General features: G+C 33.2%; 2 protein-coding genes and 1 long non-coding RNA gene across 4 annotated transcripts; 2 read left to right on the top strand and 1 right to left on the bottom strand.

The window, feature by feature from the left end:
- The first annotated feature begins 1,428 nt into the window (after positions 1-1,428).
- LOC123708637 (mitochondrial glycine transporter-like) lies at positions 1,429-7,713 on the top strand. 2 transcript variants are annotated; one of them, XM_045659445.1, is made up of 6 exons: positions 1,429-1,745; positions 3,635-3,768; positions 3,910-4,173; positions 5,080-5,255; positions 5,970-6,139; positions 7,365-7,713. In XM_045659445.1, exons 1-6 carry the CDS (start codon positions 1,665-1,667, stop codon positions 7,482-7,484), a joined length of 945 nt encoding a protein of 314 aa, XP_045515401.1. In that variant the 5' UTR covers positions 1,429-1,664; the 3' UTR covers positions 7,485-7,713. The 2 variants fall into 2 exon arrangements, with proteins under 2 accessions (XP_045515401.1, XP_045515402.1); XM_045659446.1 differs by lacking the exon at positions 1,429-1,745 and adding an exon at positions 2,657-3,447.
- Positions 7,714-8,271: 558 nt separating this feature from the next.
- Positions 8,272-10,398, bottom strand: LOC123708798 (apyrase). Its single transcript, XM_045659689.1, has 4 exons — positions 9,590-10,398; positions 9,223-9,432; positions 8,664-8,897; positions 8,272-8,527 (listed from the first exon to the last, which is right to left on the bottom strand). The coding sequence occupies exons 1-4, from the start codon at positions 10,118-10,120 to the stop codon at positions 8,324-8,326; spliced, it is 1,179 nt and encodes a 392-aa protein (XP_045515645.1). The 5' UTR covers positions 10,121-10,398; the 3' UTR covers positions 8,272-8,323.
- Positions 10,399-13,358: 2,960 nt separating this feature from the next.
- Positions 13,359-16,329, top strand: LOC123708636. The gene is made up of 3 exons (XR_006753633.1): positions 13,359-13,642; positions 14,200-14,275; positions 16,098-16,329. It is a non-coding gene; the product is annotated as an uncharacterized LOC123708636 (long non-coding RNA).
- Positions 16,330-17,753: the final 1,424 nt, after the last annotated feature.

Genomic DNA, 17,753 nt, shown 5'->3' with positions numbered 1-17,753 from the left:
GCTACTTAAATTCCGCGATAACGTAGATATATTGTTGAAATGCATTAGAATATATAAGTATATTGTGATATCATAACGGGCTTATTGATGTGAAAGATGGTATTGCTATTTCTCAATGCGGGGCTTGGTTCTGAAATAATATAAAATATTCAGTTTTATATGAAATACGATAGAATTTGGTGTATATTGTTAGACTCCGTTCTATAATCAGTTTTCAGTGTGAAATCTGCAAAACATTATTAATTTTTTTTAGCTTAAATACTTATTATATTAAAATAGACTTAATATGTTTTGATGAGTATGTACACGTACATTATATCTAACAGTCCTTTGTGTCACGGATATCATTGCCCCCCAGCAACGTTTTATCAATTTCGATAAACCCAACTGCCCTCTCGGCAGATTTTATACATACATTATACATTTTGTATATATATATATCTCTCTCTCTCCCTCTTACATACTATATTTCCTCAAAGCGTATTTTCAGGAGTGGTTGAGCCTTGGGATAGTTAAAAGATTATTTTTTTGTAAATTAAACCGACCCACAATAGTTCTAATAAGTACTGATCGACCATGTATCACAAAAAAAAGCCTATTTAAATTATAAGAAATACACCATGAAAATTTTCTTACTTACTGTGTATCCACTACATATATATATTATTTAAAAAAAAAACAATGAAACGTTTAATTCGACAAACACTCAAACCGTGGATTTATACGCCAATAACTGAAATGCGTTGACGTGAATTGAGCTAGAATCAACTTTTCAGATAAGAGATCTTTTCTTTTATATACCATAAGAAAACTATGGTTGCAATCTATATATATATTCAATTTATATACATTCAATGACAAAATAAATGTAAAACAAGCAGACATCATAAAATATTGTTCAATGGATGGTTTTAGTCGACAAAGGCTTCTTCTACTATTCCTTATTATATTAGGATTCGCAATATTAGTATAACTTAAGACGCACCTTAATGTATATATTACCGAAGTATAACATCTCGGTTACAAATATAAAAACATATAATTTGAATATAAATATCATGGTTTTGTAAGAGTTATTACGACTCGGCATCGCAAATTTCTTATGTTCGAATATATTAAGTATGCCTCCCTTAATCCTGAATCTCAAACCTAGAATCTTTTATATATAAAAAAAATAACTATCTGACTAACCAAAACCCGATAGCGCGACTTTTAATTTTTTTTAACTGAAAACTATTCAAATGATCACAACGGTCTTTCTGTTTTTGTTGCATTTTTAAAGAAGACATTCCACAAACAGCCGTATGATATAGGACACATTGCGTATGTCATCGGATTAAAAAAAAAACAATTATACGATATGACAGCCCTGCTTGTATGTGAATTGTCACTGACAAAAATATCAGTGTGAACTAGATTTTAGACTTCAAGTTCAAAACAAAATAATAATAACCTTCAAAATTATTTATGTAAATTCAAATTTTTATAATGTATGAAATCACAGAAATGCTAATTTTGACGAAAACGATTTCGAATCATGACATCTTGAGGTCGAGAATCCAATATTAAAATAGATGTTAAATAATCTTTAAGCGTATTTTCAGAGCTCATTGTTTACATAGTGTTTTCTAGCCATCAATCAGATCATGAACTAATAACGGGTGATGTCGCGGTTAACAGGGGCATACGCGAATGGCTGGGCAATCGATACTCCGCCAGTTGACCTGAAGAATAATGATAAAGACGTAAGTGGCCCCCAGCAAAGTTGTTTGTCCTGATAACATGTCCTCTTTGACCTAGCGCACGCAACGAATACGTTTATTCCTTCTTTATCAGACGTCATATTTCATCATTGTTTTTAACACTGGGTAAGTAAACAAAGTACAAAGCTACTTAAGTAAGAAATATGCCAATATATGTTTGATCAGTGATTTGTGTGACACATGGAAAGTACACTTTTCAATCAGGTAATATTTGGACATGCAATGCACATAAAATTATTTTCCATGGATTAATATAGTTATTATAGTTTACATTTGACAACTGTATGCTAATACAAAATTTGCCATTACAAATTATCTTAATATTAGAAATAATAAATTCATAACATAATATTAACAAGGTGCGAATTTTTAATACAATATACAATCTGTAAAATAGTTTGGGATCTATTTATAAAAATGTAGGGGAGGGATTGGACCTGTAATATGATAAGTTTAACAAATATTTAGTTGTTTACATGATCTCAGTACATAAATTCATCTAAGTATAAACATGTTAATAAGATAAATTCCCTGGCTAGTAACTTGATAAGGAAATAAAATAGTTTCAAAGTAATAATTATATATCATACTATTAAAATTATAAAAAATAATTTTTATAAAGTATTTAATTTAAGTTTGAGATTAACTTGTATTGGATGTAAGTTAATTTATTAATAGCATTAATAACAGAAGCATTAAAACTGATTATTCTAGGTTAGCAACAGTATTATTATGCTTTGGTTCACAAAGCAACTTTTTACAAAACATTTATTAAATTTTTAAATGTTTTAAATTGTTTTAACTTTGACAGAATTTGATTCTCATAACAAAAAAATATTTTGATAAATATTATTACAATTGGTTTTGCTATGCAGTACTTTTTTCACATTCCTTAAAAACATAAAAAAAGTATAGGATTTAAACTTTTCACTGTATACTGTGGCTGTCTCCACTTAGCAGTTTCCAAACATCTGTCTTCTATGTTAACATCGACAAATTTTATAATGGCATACCCCATCTTATCTGCTCTATATCTTTATATAGACAAAACATTCCGGAAAAAAACTTACATGTGGCTTTATCTGCCTACTCATTACCCCCTAACGCGGATCATTCCTATCAAGGGGTATCCAGGCTTGACCTTTGCCTCTGTCTGCATGATAATGGTCTCTATATAAAATGTCTTCGCTGTCAAAGATAACGTCACTTGCTTCTGGAATCTCGCGCGAGAATCACGTCCAGATTTAGTAATTGAGTTTTAAATTTTTAATTATTTTTTGTTTGGTTTCCTGATGGCTAAATTCGTGAATTACTGTAATTTCCTGTCTCCAAATTAATTTATATTTGTGGTTGTGTGAAAAGACTTGCAAATACTCTATTTTGAAGACTTTTGTTTCAAAAATTTATTCTGGTGGCATACATGTATCAATATACAAACCGGTTCATTCAAAAAATGACTATAACTTTAATGTACCGCGTAAACCCAATCTACTATTCGGACTACTCAGATACGATCTAATTTTTCACCTAAAACAATTAAAGCTATTTCAGTTTAATCGTTTTCTTTGCTATTGGCTTTACGATTTTGAATATTATAAATTCGGCGTGTACCCAAAAGACATCACCTGACATCGCGAGTACGTCTTTGTGAAGAATATATATCACAATGGATATATTGGCCAATGTAAGTTGACCCATTCATAATAGTTCAGAAGTTATTTGGGATCAAAACTATAAAGAAAATGGCTGTCGCCAGCAAAATTGGTGTCTATCTTCTGTTGATTTACAGCGGGGATCAAAGTTTATCTATTGCTTCGTTATGTTTAAAACGGTAATTAATCATATTATTTGTATTAAAAAAATTGTTTTAGTATCACCCGGTGTTCAAAGCGTTCCTCGCTGGCTCCTTTTCTGGGACCTTCAGTACGATTCTCTTTCAACCATTGGACCTTGTGAAGACCAGGCTACAAAATCCTTCCCACAATGTTGTTGCGACGACAGTCAGGTAAACTGCTTGCTATTTCATTGATATTTTATTCATTATTGTAGTAAATTAAGTTATACTCGCGTAATACTATTTATTTAGAAATCCATTTTGGCACAGGAAAAATACGAAAAATTCAAAGAATCTATCATCAATTTTCAGTGGCAGAATCCAACCCGGCATGATAACAACCTTCGTTAACATCATACGTCAGGAACAAATAATAGGTCTTTGGCGGGGTATGGTACCATCCATAGCTCGTTGCGTTCCCGGCGTGGGGCTTTACTTCTCATCTCTCCATTGGTTGAAGACTAAATTGGGAAAGAATAGACAAGATCTAAGTGCCATGGAAGCGATCGTTCTAGGGGTCGTTGCTAGGACTATGAGTGGCGTTGCCTTGATACCAATCACTGTTATTAAGACCAGGTAAGCATGTACTAATAGTATTCTTAAGATATGAAATATATAGGGAATAGGTAAAGTAGCGATGCTGGGTCATGCTGTCCCTTTCCTACCGGTAATATTAGAACAAGGTAACAATGTATAGTTTTACCAGGATATCAAAAAAATTAAGACATAAGTAATACTTACATTTATTTAATACATTTGAGTATTGTGCAAAAGGCATCAAATAGCTATTAAATGTTGGCTGTATAAATTTTAGTGAATATATAAACAGGACAAAACATGATTGACTAAACGAGGCTCATAGTTAATGACAAACACAAATTACATTATGAGAACGATACAATTTCATTTGAGATAAAATTTACAATTTCCAAAGTTTACATAATTGATAATTTTTATCTATATTTGTAGACACTAAACAAATATTTAAAACTTCATTGCCACACTCTTTGCTACAACATACTGTTTAATTTGAATATAATTTCATTGTTATTTTAATCAAATGCAAGTGTGTGTTACTGCGCTTTAACTTTGAATTTGAATTATGTAGGGTCATATGATAAGGTATTCTAATTGAAGTATAATTACTGATGCTTTAATTGTTACAATAATGGGTATCAATGAGATGTTCCAACACCCAACTGGGGCAAAACCCATTTCTCTTCATTAATATTTTTTTCTGATTATGTTGGATTTGACATTGTTGAATTTTGGATTAACTACAATTATTTATATTTTTTTGATTATATTTACTAATAAATAGTAGTTTATTAGAATCTATGGCTTGTTTATGGTACTACAACATGCGTTTTTCATGTTTAATTCTTTGTACAAACTCAATTTGTAAGAATAAGTTTTTTTACAATCCAATGACTTTAGAGTAAGCGAAAACTTGTGTAAGAAACTTATAAAATAAAATTTCAGATATGAATCAGGCGTGTACAAATACAACAGTCTTAGTGGAGCTCTCAAAGCGATATACAAAGCTGAGGGCTTTCGAGGTCTCTCCTGTGGCCTAGGACCAACTCTGGCTAGGGATGCACCATTCTCTGGCCTTTATCTCATGTTCTATACACAATCGAAGCAGGCTGTGCCAAAAGGTAAGTTTTTTGGAAAATAGAATATAAAATTACGGATTTGTGCGCCTAAAAAGCGAGTAGATTTTATTATAAATTATATAACACCTACATCGTATTGCACGCGAACGGTTGGCTTGATAGTCGGTAGTAGATACTTCTACTTAATAGTAGATACTTTTAAATATTTATTAATTATGATAAAAACACGTTTCTGTCAAAGTTGTTTTAGTAAATACATACCTTTTTTTATATATATATTATTTTATTTTTACACCGCAGAGGAGTTCAGTTTAGTCCAGTTATGGACAAATTTCGTCTCAAGAATATAGACACAAATTATTTACAACAGCGCCATCTAGTAGTGAGACACGAATCTGTTTACAAAATATTGAAATTTTGAATATGTATAGGTAATTAAACCATTATAAAAGTAATATTGAAAATCATGCCAGTAGTATGGTGTTACGTAGAAGTAGAAATTTAAATATAGTAGTATTCATATAGTATCATACTATTTTTGGTGATTTAAGGCCATTTCATTTCAGTCCAATAGAGAATAAGAAATACGTATGTGCGTCTACTTCATTGTTTATTTTAAAGGAAAGTAGGGCCTTGGCAATAACGCAATTAATTTAACCGAAATTGAATCTAGGAACTAAGGTTATATGCCAATAGTACGGTACTACATGCACTATTATATAATATAAAATAATGTTATTATTGAATTATTTTCAGAATGGCTACAATCTCCGACTGCATCTAGTGGTATCCATTTCACATGTGGGGTATTAGCTGGCATTGCTGCGTCACTTGTCACAAACCCGGCCGATGTTTTGAAGACAAACATGCAATTGTATCCAGAGAAATTCCCTAACTCATTCAGTGCCGCCATGTATGTGCATCAGGTAAATATAGGAAAAACAAAATTTGTATGCTACCGGATATTTCACAAAGACCAAAATTCATTGTAGTATAGATGGCGCTTTTCTCAAATAACGATAAATAAATAAATCTACTCGCCTAGTAAATGGTGCGTTAGAACCCTGTATATGTACCTTATACTCTATATGTGTGTAATTACCAAATAGTCGTGGTTGTCACGAAGATATCTACTTGTCTATGAGGAAAATTATGGTTTTCAGATTTATTATGTATCCTTCAAAATGATAAACGCTGTAATCACTAGTCATATACTACTAATTAGTCCACGCGCGGTTAATTAATGCGCAAAAACTTATCGAGGTCTGCCCCCTAGTGAGATAAGTTATAATTTGCAATGCTTAAGTTCGATTAGGTTCAAAGTTATCAAAGCGGGTCGTTTACGTGATAATACTAAAAATATTGTATTTTTACATAAATTATCTTTTTATTTTATATACCCCTTAATTCAACCGTAACGTAATAGATATTTTACCGACGTTTATGCAATAAATACTTGGGACACCTTAAAACTTCGCTCCCTTAGTAAACTCACTGTACCAGGAACCAAATTAACTACAGATATCACACAATATTATCCAAATAATTGATGAGAATTTAGGGTCTTATTACCGTACCATGTCAGCGTCCAGCTACAATTTAACCTATAGTGAGATGGATTCCTGGCGAAACGACAATTGAATCATGTTGTTAGGGAGCGTTCAAGTATTACGTCACGCAATTTTTGGAGATTCTTGACACTCCCCATGAAAAGCGCCGTAACGTTTCAGTTTCCAATAGTAAACCGCTTCGTGACCAACTACAGTGACTCTTTAAACCTAAAACTTACCATTATGTGGTGTAAAGTACTGGAAAGTAGAAAATATTATTAACAATAACGCGAAATTCAATCCCCGCCCCGCATCGTAACGTTTTACAAAAGCAAAAAATTCGTTACGTAATACTTGAGTGCTCCCTTCGTCTCAAAACTACTTCTTAAAAGGCCGGCAACGCACTCGCGAGGCCTTGAGTGTCCATGGGCGGTGGTATCACTTAACATCAGGTGAGCCTCCTGCCGGTTTGCCCGATCTATAAAAAAATACTTACGACTTTTTTGCTTTAAAAAAAAAGAAACATGCAGAAATGTTACGCTATTAGGTAAGTTAAGTAATTTGTAGCACTGTATCTAAATACCAGTCTCTTTCCTTTCAGACCTATGGATTTCTAGGGTTCTTCAAAGGAGCAGTCCCAAGAATGGTTCGTAGGAGTCTTATGGCAGCAATGGCCTGGACGGTGTTTGAGGAAATAACTCGATCTATTGGCTTAAAATAAACACTTTATTGATTTCCTTAAGGGATGAGCTGGTATATGTTCCTACGTTTTTCAATATTTTTTGGCCCAGACGTGAAGGGGCATTGTTTTATAATTGTTTATTTGTGTTATTTACTGTTTTTGTGTTAGGAAGCCTTTAGATAGGGTTTAGCTAAGCTTTATATACAACACTTTTATAGAATAGGGAGTACAATGTGATATCGTTATAAAATAAATATTTTATGAATTATTTTTTATTTTTCTAAGACTTATTTTCCGCCTGATTTGTATGGTTATATACTTAATACCTTAAAACTTGCTTTTATATGGATCTTGGATGGGAAGGTAGACACAGCAAGTTAAGCGAGCCAAGTCATTAAAACTAATATTTTTTGTTAGTTTATGCGAACGAATTTATTAGATTTAACGTAACTTAAATTTCGATGTAGTTTAATAAATATTTGTAGCGTCACAACCCAAGTACGATTTTAACCAAATTATAACCAATATGCGCCGCCATATTCTAGCACAATATTTGATAAGGCAAGAGGTCGATTATCTGACCATACAGCTATCGAGACCTATATAAACATAAAAAATATTTTTGCGCACAGATTTTGAATGTAACATCCTAAAAATCATATGCGTAATATAGGTATTGTTAATACTGTTATGAATAACACTATATTAGCAAATTTATTTATGTAGAATATGTGATTATATACTCATTGACATGTCTGATACGATAATAAAAGTCGGGTTATCTGAAATCATCCGATCGATTACGTCACCACAATAAAATAACATGTATATTAACAAATATATTTAACATTATTTACAATCTTTATCTAAGATTTGTGTCATATAAACTCGATTCCTTCAAATTTGAGGTCTTCAACAAATGTATTGTCTAATAGCACAGTGCCATCCGTTCTAAATGCGGAAATGTATGTCGCTGTTTTCCCTTCAAATTCTGTTGTTTTCAATGCAACTATTGCTTCGTCTTCAGTCCCAGGTATAAATTTGAACGATGAGTAGCCGTGTTTAGGCTGGAGTTTTGTTATCTGGAAATAAATAAAATTTCTAATTCCTACACCTTCAAGCTCATGCTGTGTACGGCCAAAAAATCAGGTGTTTTATTGACATAATAAGACTATTTTTATAATATCACTGTTGCATCAGATTATTTTGAACACATACCTGTTTAGCCTTACAACTATTGAAGTTATTGTCAGCAGTTATTAAATAATTACAACCCATAACTTCATCCCTTGATTCATTATAGGGTTGCTGGCTACATCTTCTTGGTAAGAAGTACCATTTCTTATTAATCTCAGACCACATCCCTGATTCATGTATCATGTATCCCGGCCATTCAATGCCAATGGCCTGTCGTAGTGTTTTGTATTGATGGACCCAATTTAAATGTTGGACCTAAAAGTAATTTTTATTTTAGAATATAAATTGAATTCAAATTCTTTTACCAGTAGTAAGACACAGTATTTATATTAAACCAAAAATAAGGTAATTTAATGATTAGGAAGGCAATAAGCTGCCAAGGTAAATCTAAACTACAATGACACTCCAAACCACAATCTCATACTCATTGTTGTCATCCTCATGCCTCTCCCTCTGTCACTCGGCAGTATCTTTCTACTCCATTACATGTTTACAGAAGGAGACTTGAGGGAGAGAAGTTCACCCCAATAATACTAGGTGTGGCACTGTCAAAGCAGTGTTATATAAAGGTTTCAATTACCTCTCCATGAATATTAATAGCTTTCACCCACATTGGGTCATATGTCTGAAATTCACCAGAAGCTGTTGTCCATTCTTTACCCATAGACCCAACATATAGAATTTCATCTTTGATGGTCGCCCACTCTGATTTAAATCCTTTCTCATTGTAGCCATTACCATCTGACAAAATCACCCATGGGATTACTTTGTTGTTAATTAACTCAAAAATCTGCAACAAAATATGTATAAATAAGCACACACAGCAATGAACACATTGTTGATTAAAGTTATTATTTAAATATAAAATCTTGCATTTAGCATAGTATGTTAAAATTAGTTACAATTAAAATGTTAGGAAAATATGAAAAATAAATAATACAGCTTACCATTCCAGACCTATCGTCAAAAGTCAGCAGTCTGCCATCAAATACTATCAATTCTGATAATTCCATACCTCGTCCTTTATGTGAATAAGTAGAAGATAACAAAAGATTTGGTGTCCTATCCCATGTAACAGTTACAAACTTTTCAACAGGATTGTAACTAAGGTGACCTTTTTTAAGATAACTATTGAAAGTATAGGCCTTAGCCCCGATTTTTGAATTTGTGTCCAAATCAGCCACAATTCCTATCCTATATGTAAAAATATCTCCGGAATGTATAACAGGTGAAAGTGGATATGTTGCATTGTACTGTCTTGAACTCCTCGTCCATCGATGCATTACTTGGTCACTGGTCCACCAATTATAATAAAATAGCAATAATAAGAATGCGCCTAATAAAACAATCAGTAACATAAATTGAGGTTGCAGTCTCACTGTATTTCCTACTCTATACGTCGCTGGTGTCCTCAAAGCCTTTCGCCAATCGCGAAAACCACGCATTTTACGATCTTCAAATTCGTAATAATCATTCATAACTTCAACATTTAATATTAATTCATATTTTCTCCCCAATTGCAGTCGCAACAGAAAATAATATGTAAAATGACTAGAAAATATATACTTTTAAGCACTTTTTTTATAAAGTACAGGTCATAATAATTTTACACCATAATTTAAAAATAAAAGTGGAAATTTAGACATGTTTAAATTTTTAAAATAGAATAAACTTTTAAGGCAACGAATAAAATAGTGAAAAATACTGCTGACGGAGGGGCAGTTGACGATTGACGTAGAAGTTTTAAGTCAAAATCGAGAAAGTAGATTACAATATTATTTTATATCTAATTAATCGCCGACTAAGTCTGTATTCTAGAATATCAATCAATACAATATTAATTATTCTAGTTTAAAAAGCTGTTATTTTTTGTAAACCATTATGTCTGTATGAAGTTTGGCATATTTGACGGCACTGAGAACGAGATTGTGACTTAAGATAGGGATTAAGTATATATTTTTTAATATTCGGGCCTAAAAGTTGATTTTATATTAGTGAACCGAAATTTATTGAACATAACGTTTGCCTTGACTTACCTCTAACGCTTGATTTAAAATTATGTTCAATATAAATTATGAAATATGATTACATTACAGAATGAATTAAAATAAGACAGTAATTATTTACCTGTTTTTTTTACTACTTTCCGGTATTTGAATGGAAAATGGTAATTTTTATCGATAATGTATGTTCATAAAAATACTCTGTTCATGTTTACTGTTTGCATTTTAATATATCATAAAATTAGTATTGGTTATCATAGTGGTGGCAAACAACAAAATTTATAGTACACAGTTTGTACCATAATTTTTTTTACCACAATTTTTTTCAGATTTGTCTTGCTCTTGCAGGATTATCTAGATTATAATAAATTAGGTATCTACACAGTGGCATAACAATAGGGTGGCAGCGCTGTCAAAATGCCACGGGCCCAAGAGGGCCCTGTCCAAGAGGCCACTAGCTCAATTTTTTTAAAATTTTTATTTTATTGTAAATGTATGCAGGTTTCCGGACGTTTCCTTCACTGAAAAACTAGCGAATAGATGATGAATGCATTGAGATATTATGTTCTATGGATGAATGCAATACGCATTGGACTAGCGTGGGGACTACAAACTATTCCCTCTCGCCCCAGCTCTCTTAAGAGGAGTTATTATTGTGGCATTAGTGGCTTATATACAACGTCTAATAGTACGCTGAAAATCTCGAAGTTTATTAAAATTAAACTGAGTACGACGTGACGATTTATACTGATAGGTCAAAAGAAATTGACACGGGCCCCAGATGGTATAGTTACGCCACTGTTGAGATATAAACTTTATTGACTTGAGATATAAACTTTATTAACTTGAGATATAAACTTTATTAAGTTCAGCAATAAACTTTATTAACTTGAGATATAAACTTTATAGAACAGGGACCCCTACATCCTAGCCTATGGGGCACGCAGTCAGGCAGATATGTAACCGACTAGCTAAGCAGCAGGGGAGTGTCAAAGTCTCTCCTTTCTTAAAAAGGGACCTTATTAACTTAAAGGGTCGGCGTCTCCTGCCGGGCCCGGGCGAACACTACTTCGAAAATATCGTCATGATATTTATAGGCGAGTCGGAGCCCGTTGCCCGGCGCTACCCACGTTAACTCTCGTGCCATTAGTATATTAATGTTCGTGGCATGTTTGACAATCTTGCCACCCAGCCCATCCCGGGATACCCTTATGCTAGTCACGAGCTCCAGATCGCACCTGGCCCTTTTAAATGTGGGACAACAAGTAAATGAACCACCATTTGGTGTAGTGTAAAAAAGCCCCGTTGCCAGTCAGGATCTGTGCCATGTGAGGTGCGAAATGCCTCGTCTTGATTTGTTTGTATGCCGCGTTTGCATTTTTAAGAAACATTTTTATGACTGAGGCTGTTTTGCCCCCCACAATGCGCTCGTTCCAGGTGTCTAATCTTGAGTCTTGTCAGTCGTTGCAAGTAGGAAAACGGATACGTATCGTACCCTATTCGCTTCCCCGTCTCCCTGACGGCTTCCCCCGCAAGAGCGTCTGCACTCTCGTTTCCCGCAGTTCCAAATTGCGCCTTCATCGAAAAGAGTTAATTTGAATGCCATTTTCATGGCACTCTTCCAGGTTCTGGCAAATATCGGCAACATGGGGATCGATCGAGGGCGTCCACCCGCGATGGCGGCTAGCTCCGCCTGGTACACTGTACAGTACGAAGCCAGCCTCACCTTATTATTTCTAATCTCGGTACCGTCTTGCCACTAAGTCCATGCGGCTTTCCGCGGATGTAAACTTTATTAACCTGAGATATAAACTTTATTGAATTGAGCAATAAAATTTAATTAACTTGAGATATACACTTCACTAAATTGAGATATAAACAATATCAACTTGAGCAATAAATTTAATTAACTTGAGATATATACTTAATTAAATTGAGATATAAACTTTATTAACTTGAGAAATAAACTTTATTAACTTGAGATAAAAATTGATTAACTTGAGATAAAAACTTTTGCAACTTGAGATACAGTGGCGTGGCATGGCTGGCAAAATGCCACGGGCCCCCGACACAATAGGGTGCGAGCTCAATTTTTTTTATTTTATTTTACCTGCATACATTTAATTTCAAAATTAAATGTATACAGGTTTCCTCACGTTTCCTTTACCGAAAAGCTAGCGAATAGATGATGAATGCATTGAGATATTATGATCTATGGATGAATGTAATACGCATTGGGGGTTACAGACTATTCCCTTTCGCCCAAGAGAGGAGTTATTATTGTGGCATTAGTGGGACATGTACAACGCGTAATTGAGTACGCTGAAAATCTAGTTATTAAAAGTTTATTAAAATTAAACTAAGTACAACATGACGATTTTTACTGATAGGGCCTTATCAAAAGCGATTGCCACGGGCCCCAGACGGTATAGTTACTTTATCTACTTACAATCATTTAACAGTAAATCATCCGAATACATAAACATATTTCGATTAATGGTAGTCATTATTGTCTTTCTCACTTTTATTATGGTTTAGTAAGTTTGTTGTGATAACATTATTTTTACTGTCATTGACATGTTTCTCTGTGTTAAATATTAGAATATTATGTTGTTGTGACACAAAGCTTTTAAAGACACTGGCATAATAGCTAATACGTAATAAAAAAAAACAATTTCTATGTCTGTTATTGTCGAATGCAAATTATAATTAATTAATCTCTCTCTAATCTTTGATGTGTAGTCTTTCTTCCACTATTCTATAATATCAGAGGTGTTCCGGTCACACTCCTAAAAATAAACAGTGTAATGAATTATATTACTGGACACTAATTGCAAATATAATAATTAAAATGATGCACGGTCAATTTACAAACGTTCTATGGTACTTGGAATTCTTTGCTTTTGTGGGAGCCTTATCAGTTTTTTTCTGCTTCATATTTTATTTAGCAAAAATCAATTACGTGACATATAATATCCAGTACGATATGCGGCAAAAGTAAGTCGTTATTTCGGTGATTTATTCGCCGAACATCAAGATATATTAATTAGTAGTCACCATACCAGAAGGAAGAAGAGAATAGTGTGTTTAATTTTAGGTATTACTAAATCAGGTATTAGGTATAGGCAAGGGCGGATCTATGTATTGACCGAGTCATGACCACCTGGTGTCTGGATAGTGTGTCACATGTTTAATTATTACTGGTCCTAAGATCGATCGAGTTTCCAATGCAATCGAGCAATGTACTTGTATTTTTCATTCTTTACTGTTTTATTTCTTGTTCATTTTATTTTTTGTGGTTGTTTTTATCGAGACGTTATAAGTATTTATTGTTGCGATTGTAATATGTTAATATCAATTAGTTTTTAACTAAGAATTATTGTTATTTCCGATTTTCTTTTAAATTTTATATATATTAGAAGCTAAAGGAAAAAAAATGCTCCCTAAAAGTCTGCTGTTGTGTTTTCTAAACAATTCAACACAGGACACATGAGAGTACACTATTGGTATTATAGATTTTTCCCTTATTCAACTAATATATTTAATATTTTTAGGTACATGGCTGATGATACCTGGTTGATTCAAAGTTAGTACAATGCTGAGCCCGGAAACGAAAGTTAACATTTTACTGTACGTTTTGCTATTAAATTATTTAAAGGAACTTAAATATTTCAAGAAACTAGAATTTATATTCAATTGCATGCCATGAATATAAATTTAACCGTCAATCCGACTTAACATTTGATGTTTTCAATTTCTTTGTAAAGTCTAACAAACACGCTTAATCTGTTCATTGATAATTTTAAGGCGAGTTGGTGCCTTCTGTGCAACTGGTAACCATTTTGCTAGAAAAGAACCTTACAGTCACTACGTTTTACCCCTAAGTCATGGGGTCAAAATTATATACCGAAGAGCATTTTTATTTTCTTTGGTTGTATGCGATACATAGAAAATACCTCCTTAGTCCGTTGTTATTTACCACCAAATTCATTTAAATATATTGCATGGCTATATACAATTTTCTATATAATTATTAACTCAATAAAAAAGAATCGATACGACTTTGACAAATCCCATTAATGTTAATTTCGCATCTTTTGTTTAATACGATGTTACGCTTCCACTTACGACATTATTATTTTTTATTAGGTCCTTACATATGAAATTGGCGTATTTCGTACTGGCCACTTTAATCATGATGTTCTCCTCTTTGGCAAGGAATTCCAAATTCAAATTTGTACAGCTATTTACTCATGTATTTGTTCTTCGATGACCGTCATTCATTTGTTTCGTTCTTCTGTTTTTTTCTGTTTGCGTCACGCACTTTACAAAATGGAAAACTTAAAGTATCGCATTATTTACGAGTACGAGTTCCGCCGTGGCACTAGTGCTGCGGAAACGACTCGAAGGGTGAATGATGTGTATGGTGGTCATGTTGCAAAAGAAAACACAGTTCGTTTTTGGTTCCAACGTTTTCTTTCTGGAAATTACGACCTGCAGAACAAGCTCCGTGGACGGCCTGAGACCCAAGTTGATAATGAAGTATTGAAGGCTATTGTGGAAGCGGATCCATCGCAACCACGTCCGAGTTAACTGCTGGCTGCGGTGATAGTGATAAAACTGTTTTAATTCACTTGAAGCAAATTGGGAAGATTAAAAAGCTTGAAAGGTGGGTACCTCACGAATTGACTGAAGCAAACCGGCAAACGCACGTCGACTGCTGCGTTACATTACTGAACCGGCACAATAATTAAGGTATTTTAAACCGAATCATTACCTGTGATGGAAACAGTACCTGTTTTCTCAAATCTGGCCAGACTATTACGGCTGATGTCTATTGTCAGCAATTGCAAACCATGATGGAAAAGCTATCGGCTAAACAACCTAGGCTGGTCAATCGCTTCACGCCACTGCTACTTCACGACAACGCTAGACCACACACTGCACAACAGACGGCTATCAAATTAGAAGAGCTTAAATTAGCATCCTCCGTACTCCCCGGACCTTGCTCCAACAGATTACCATTTTTTTTCGAAATTTGGACAACTTCTTGCAAGGGAAAAAATTTAACTCTGATGGGGCAGTCCAAATCGCCTTCACAGATTTTATTGATTCCCGTCCGACTGTTTTTTTTTTGTAAAGGGATCAATGAACTACCTATGAGATGGCAATTAATTATACTTTGATTAATTAAATTTATTATATTTAAAAATAATCGACTTTTTGTTCCTCCCATACAAAACGCCAATTTCATATGTAAGGTCCTAATATAAGGCTGGTCAAATGTGCACGGATAATCTAGTGCTTATTACTACCCATGGACAACTTCCAGTAGACGGTCTATATGATAGTACGCTCTACTCTTAATTCTAGAAATTAATGTTATATTAACGATAGGAGAAAAGCCATTAATTTCAGCTGAAGCGTTCAATAAGTGTATTGTTTTTTGTAGACATCAAAAGCTGTCAGCGAGACCCAAAACTAAGATAAAAGAACCTCCCCAGAGACCAGTATGCTGTGACCTTGGCTGCATTTGGTTCTGCCGTCTGATGGGCAGCATTATAACTATAGCCTTATGCTATTACTTCGCTTACACGTTCATATCTGACACTAAACTGAAGTTCGGTTTGTTTGTACCCTAAATTCTCGTAAACTGTAAAGTATTAAATTCTAAAATAACTAAATTATGTATTTTATTAAAAACAGTAATAATTATAAATACTTTTTACTAGTAAACAAGACTCCTATATATAGTATATTTATACAAATTACAACGGTTTCATTAAGTAACCTTTTGTTATAATATTATTCTGTAAAATAAATAAATTAAAAAAAGTCATCTAAACTTACAATCAGTGGTTAAATAACCATTGGTTTGGCTTCAGATTTCTGTTATAGGTTTCGTTGTATTTTTTATCTAATAGGTAAGTAGGTGATGGACTTTTCCGAGTTAGTGATAAATCCATTTTGTACATCTGGGGTTCGAACCTACGACCGATGCGATGAAAGTCGCTTTAGCCACCAACACTGCTCACTGCTTTTTTTGAGCATCAAAATATACAAAATATAATATTTTTTGTAGTACCTACAGACATAACAAAAATTTGTATTGTATTATAGACATTTGGCAAAAGCAAATTTCACTTTCCTTACATAGATTAGTCTATTATTTTCGTCGGCAGTTGTCTACTTTCAATATCAATTCTCTTAAGAGAACAAAGAGGCGTTATAAACTAATTGAAACTAATGCGTATCTAAAAGTGAAAACAAAATTAATGGTAACAAAATTATATTCACTTTAAGCTTACACTAAACGTAAGCTAATTTATCATTCCTTAATCTAATCTTAATTGACGCCCCTAGCTTCAAATACTGCTATTAAACTCAAAAGTTTACGGAAAGGTAATAAGTCAAATTGAAAGTTTATGTTCAGGAGTTTAGAAAATTCAACACTAATACAAAATAACTATTTTTTGTTGCAAAACGCATCGTACATAGTAATAGACACGAGAAATTATATACGTATATATTAATGAATGCTTAAATCAACACCATTATTGGTAAAATGTATGGTATTGATGTACGACATTTATTTTAAATATATAACATAGGAAAAGACCTCATTTCGGGATAAATGATCAACAACTACTCTATATAATTATCAACCTCTTAATATAATTCGAATACAAGGACTATCGATTACGTTTGCTGGAGCCAACTTGAGCGCATTGGCTAAGATTGGGCAGAAAAGAAAACTCACATGAGCCAGCCTGCCAGCCAGTTCGTAGGATAGATAGAGAGATAGATAAATATCATTTAATTATAATGTTCAATGCTAGTTTGGAAGAAATCTTGGGAACTGCTGAACTATTTAGTAACAATTTATTCACCGTATAGCAACATTCTGTGTGTTATATAGTGGCATATTTGTTTTGTTTCCTCGTGAAGAAAGTGCAGACAACAGTTAGCATGAAATATAATAAAACTGCAGTAAACTGCATTGTGCGTTCTTAATAATGTAATTTTTACTCCAATTTTTTTCGTAATTATACATAATTAAGGATTGGCTTACAGTAATAATTAATATAATGGCACGTATAGTTTTTTA

The sequence above is a fragment of the Pieris brassicae genome, chromosome 4 (assembly GCF_905147105.1).
Source record: "Pieris brassicae chromosome 4, ilPieBrab1.1, whole genome shotgun sequence".
NCBI classification, from domain to species: Eukaryota; Metazoa; Arthropoda; class Insecta; order Lepidoptera; family Pieridae; genus Pieris; species Pieris brassicae.
This window is presented reverse-complemented; position numbering and strand designations above follow the sequence as displayed.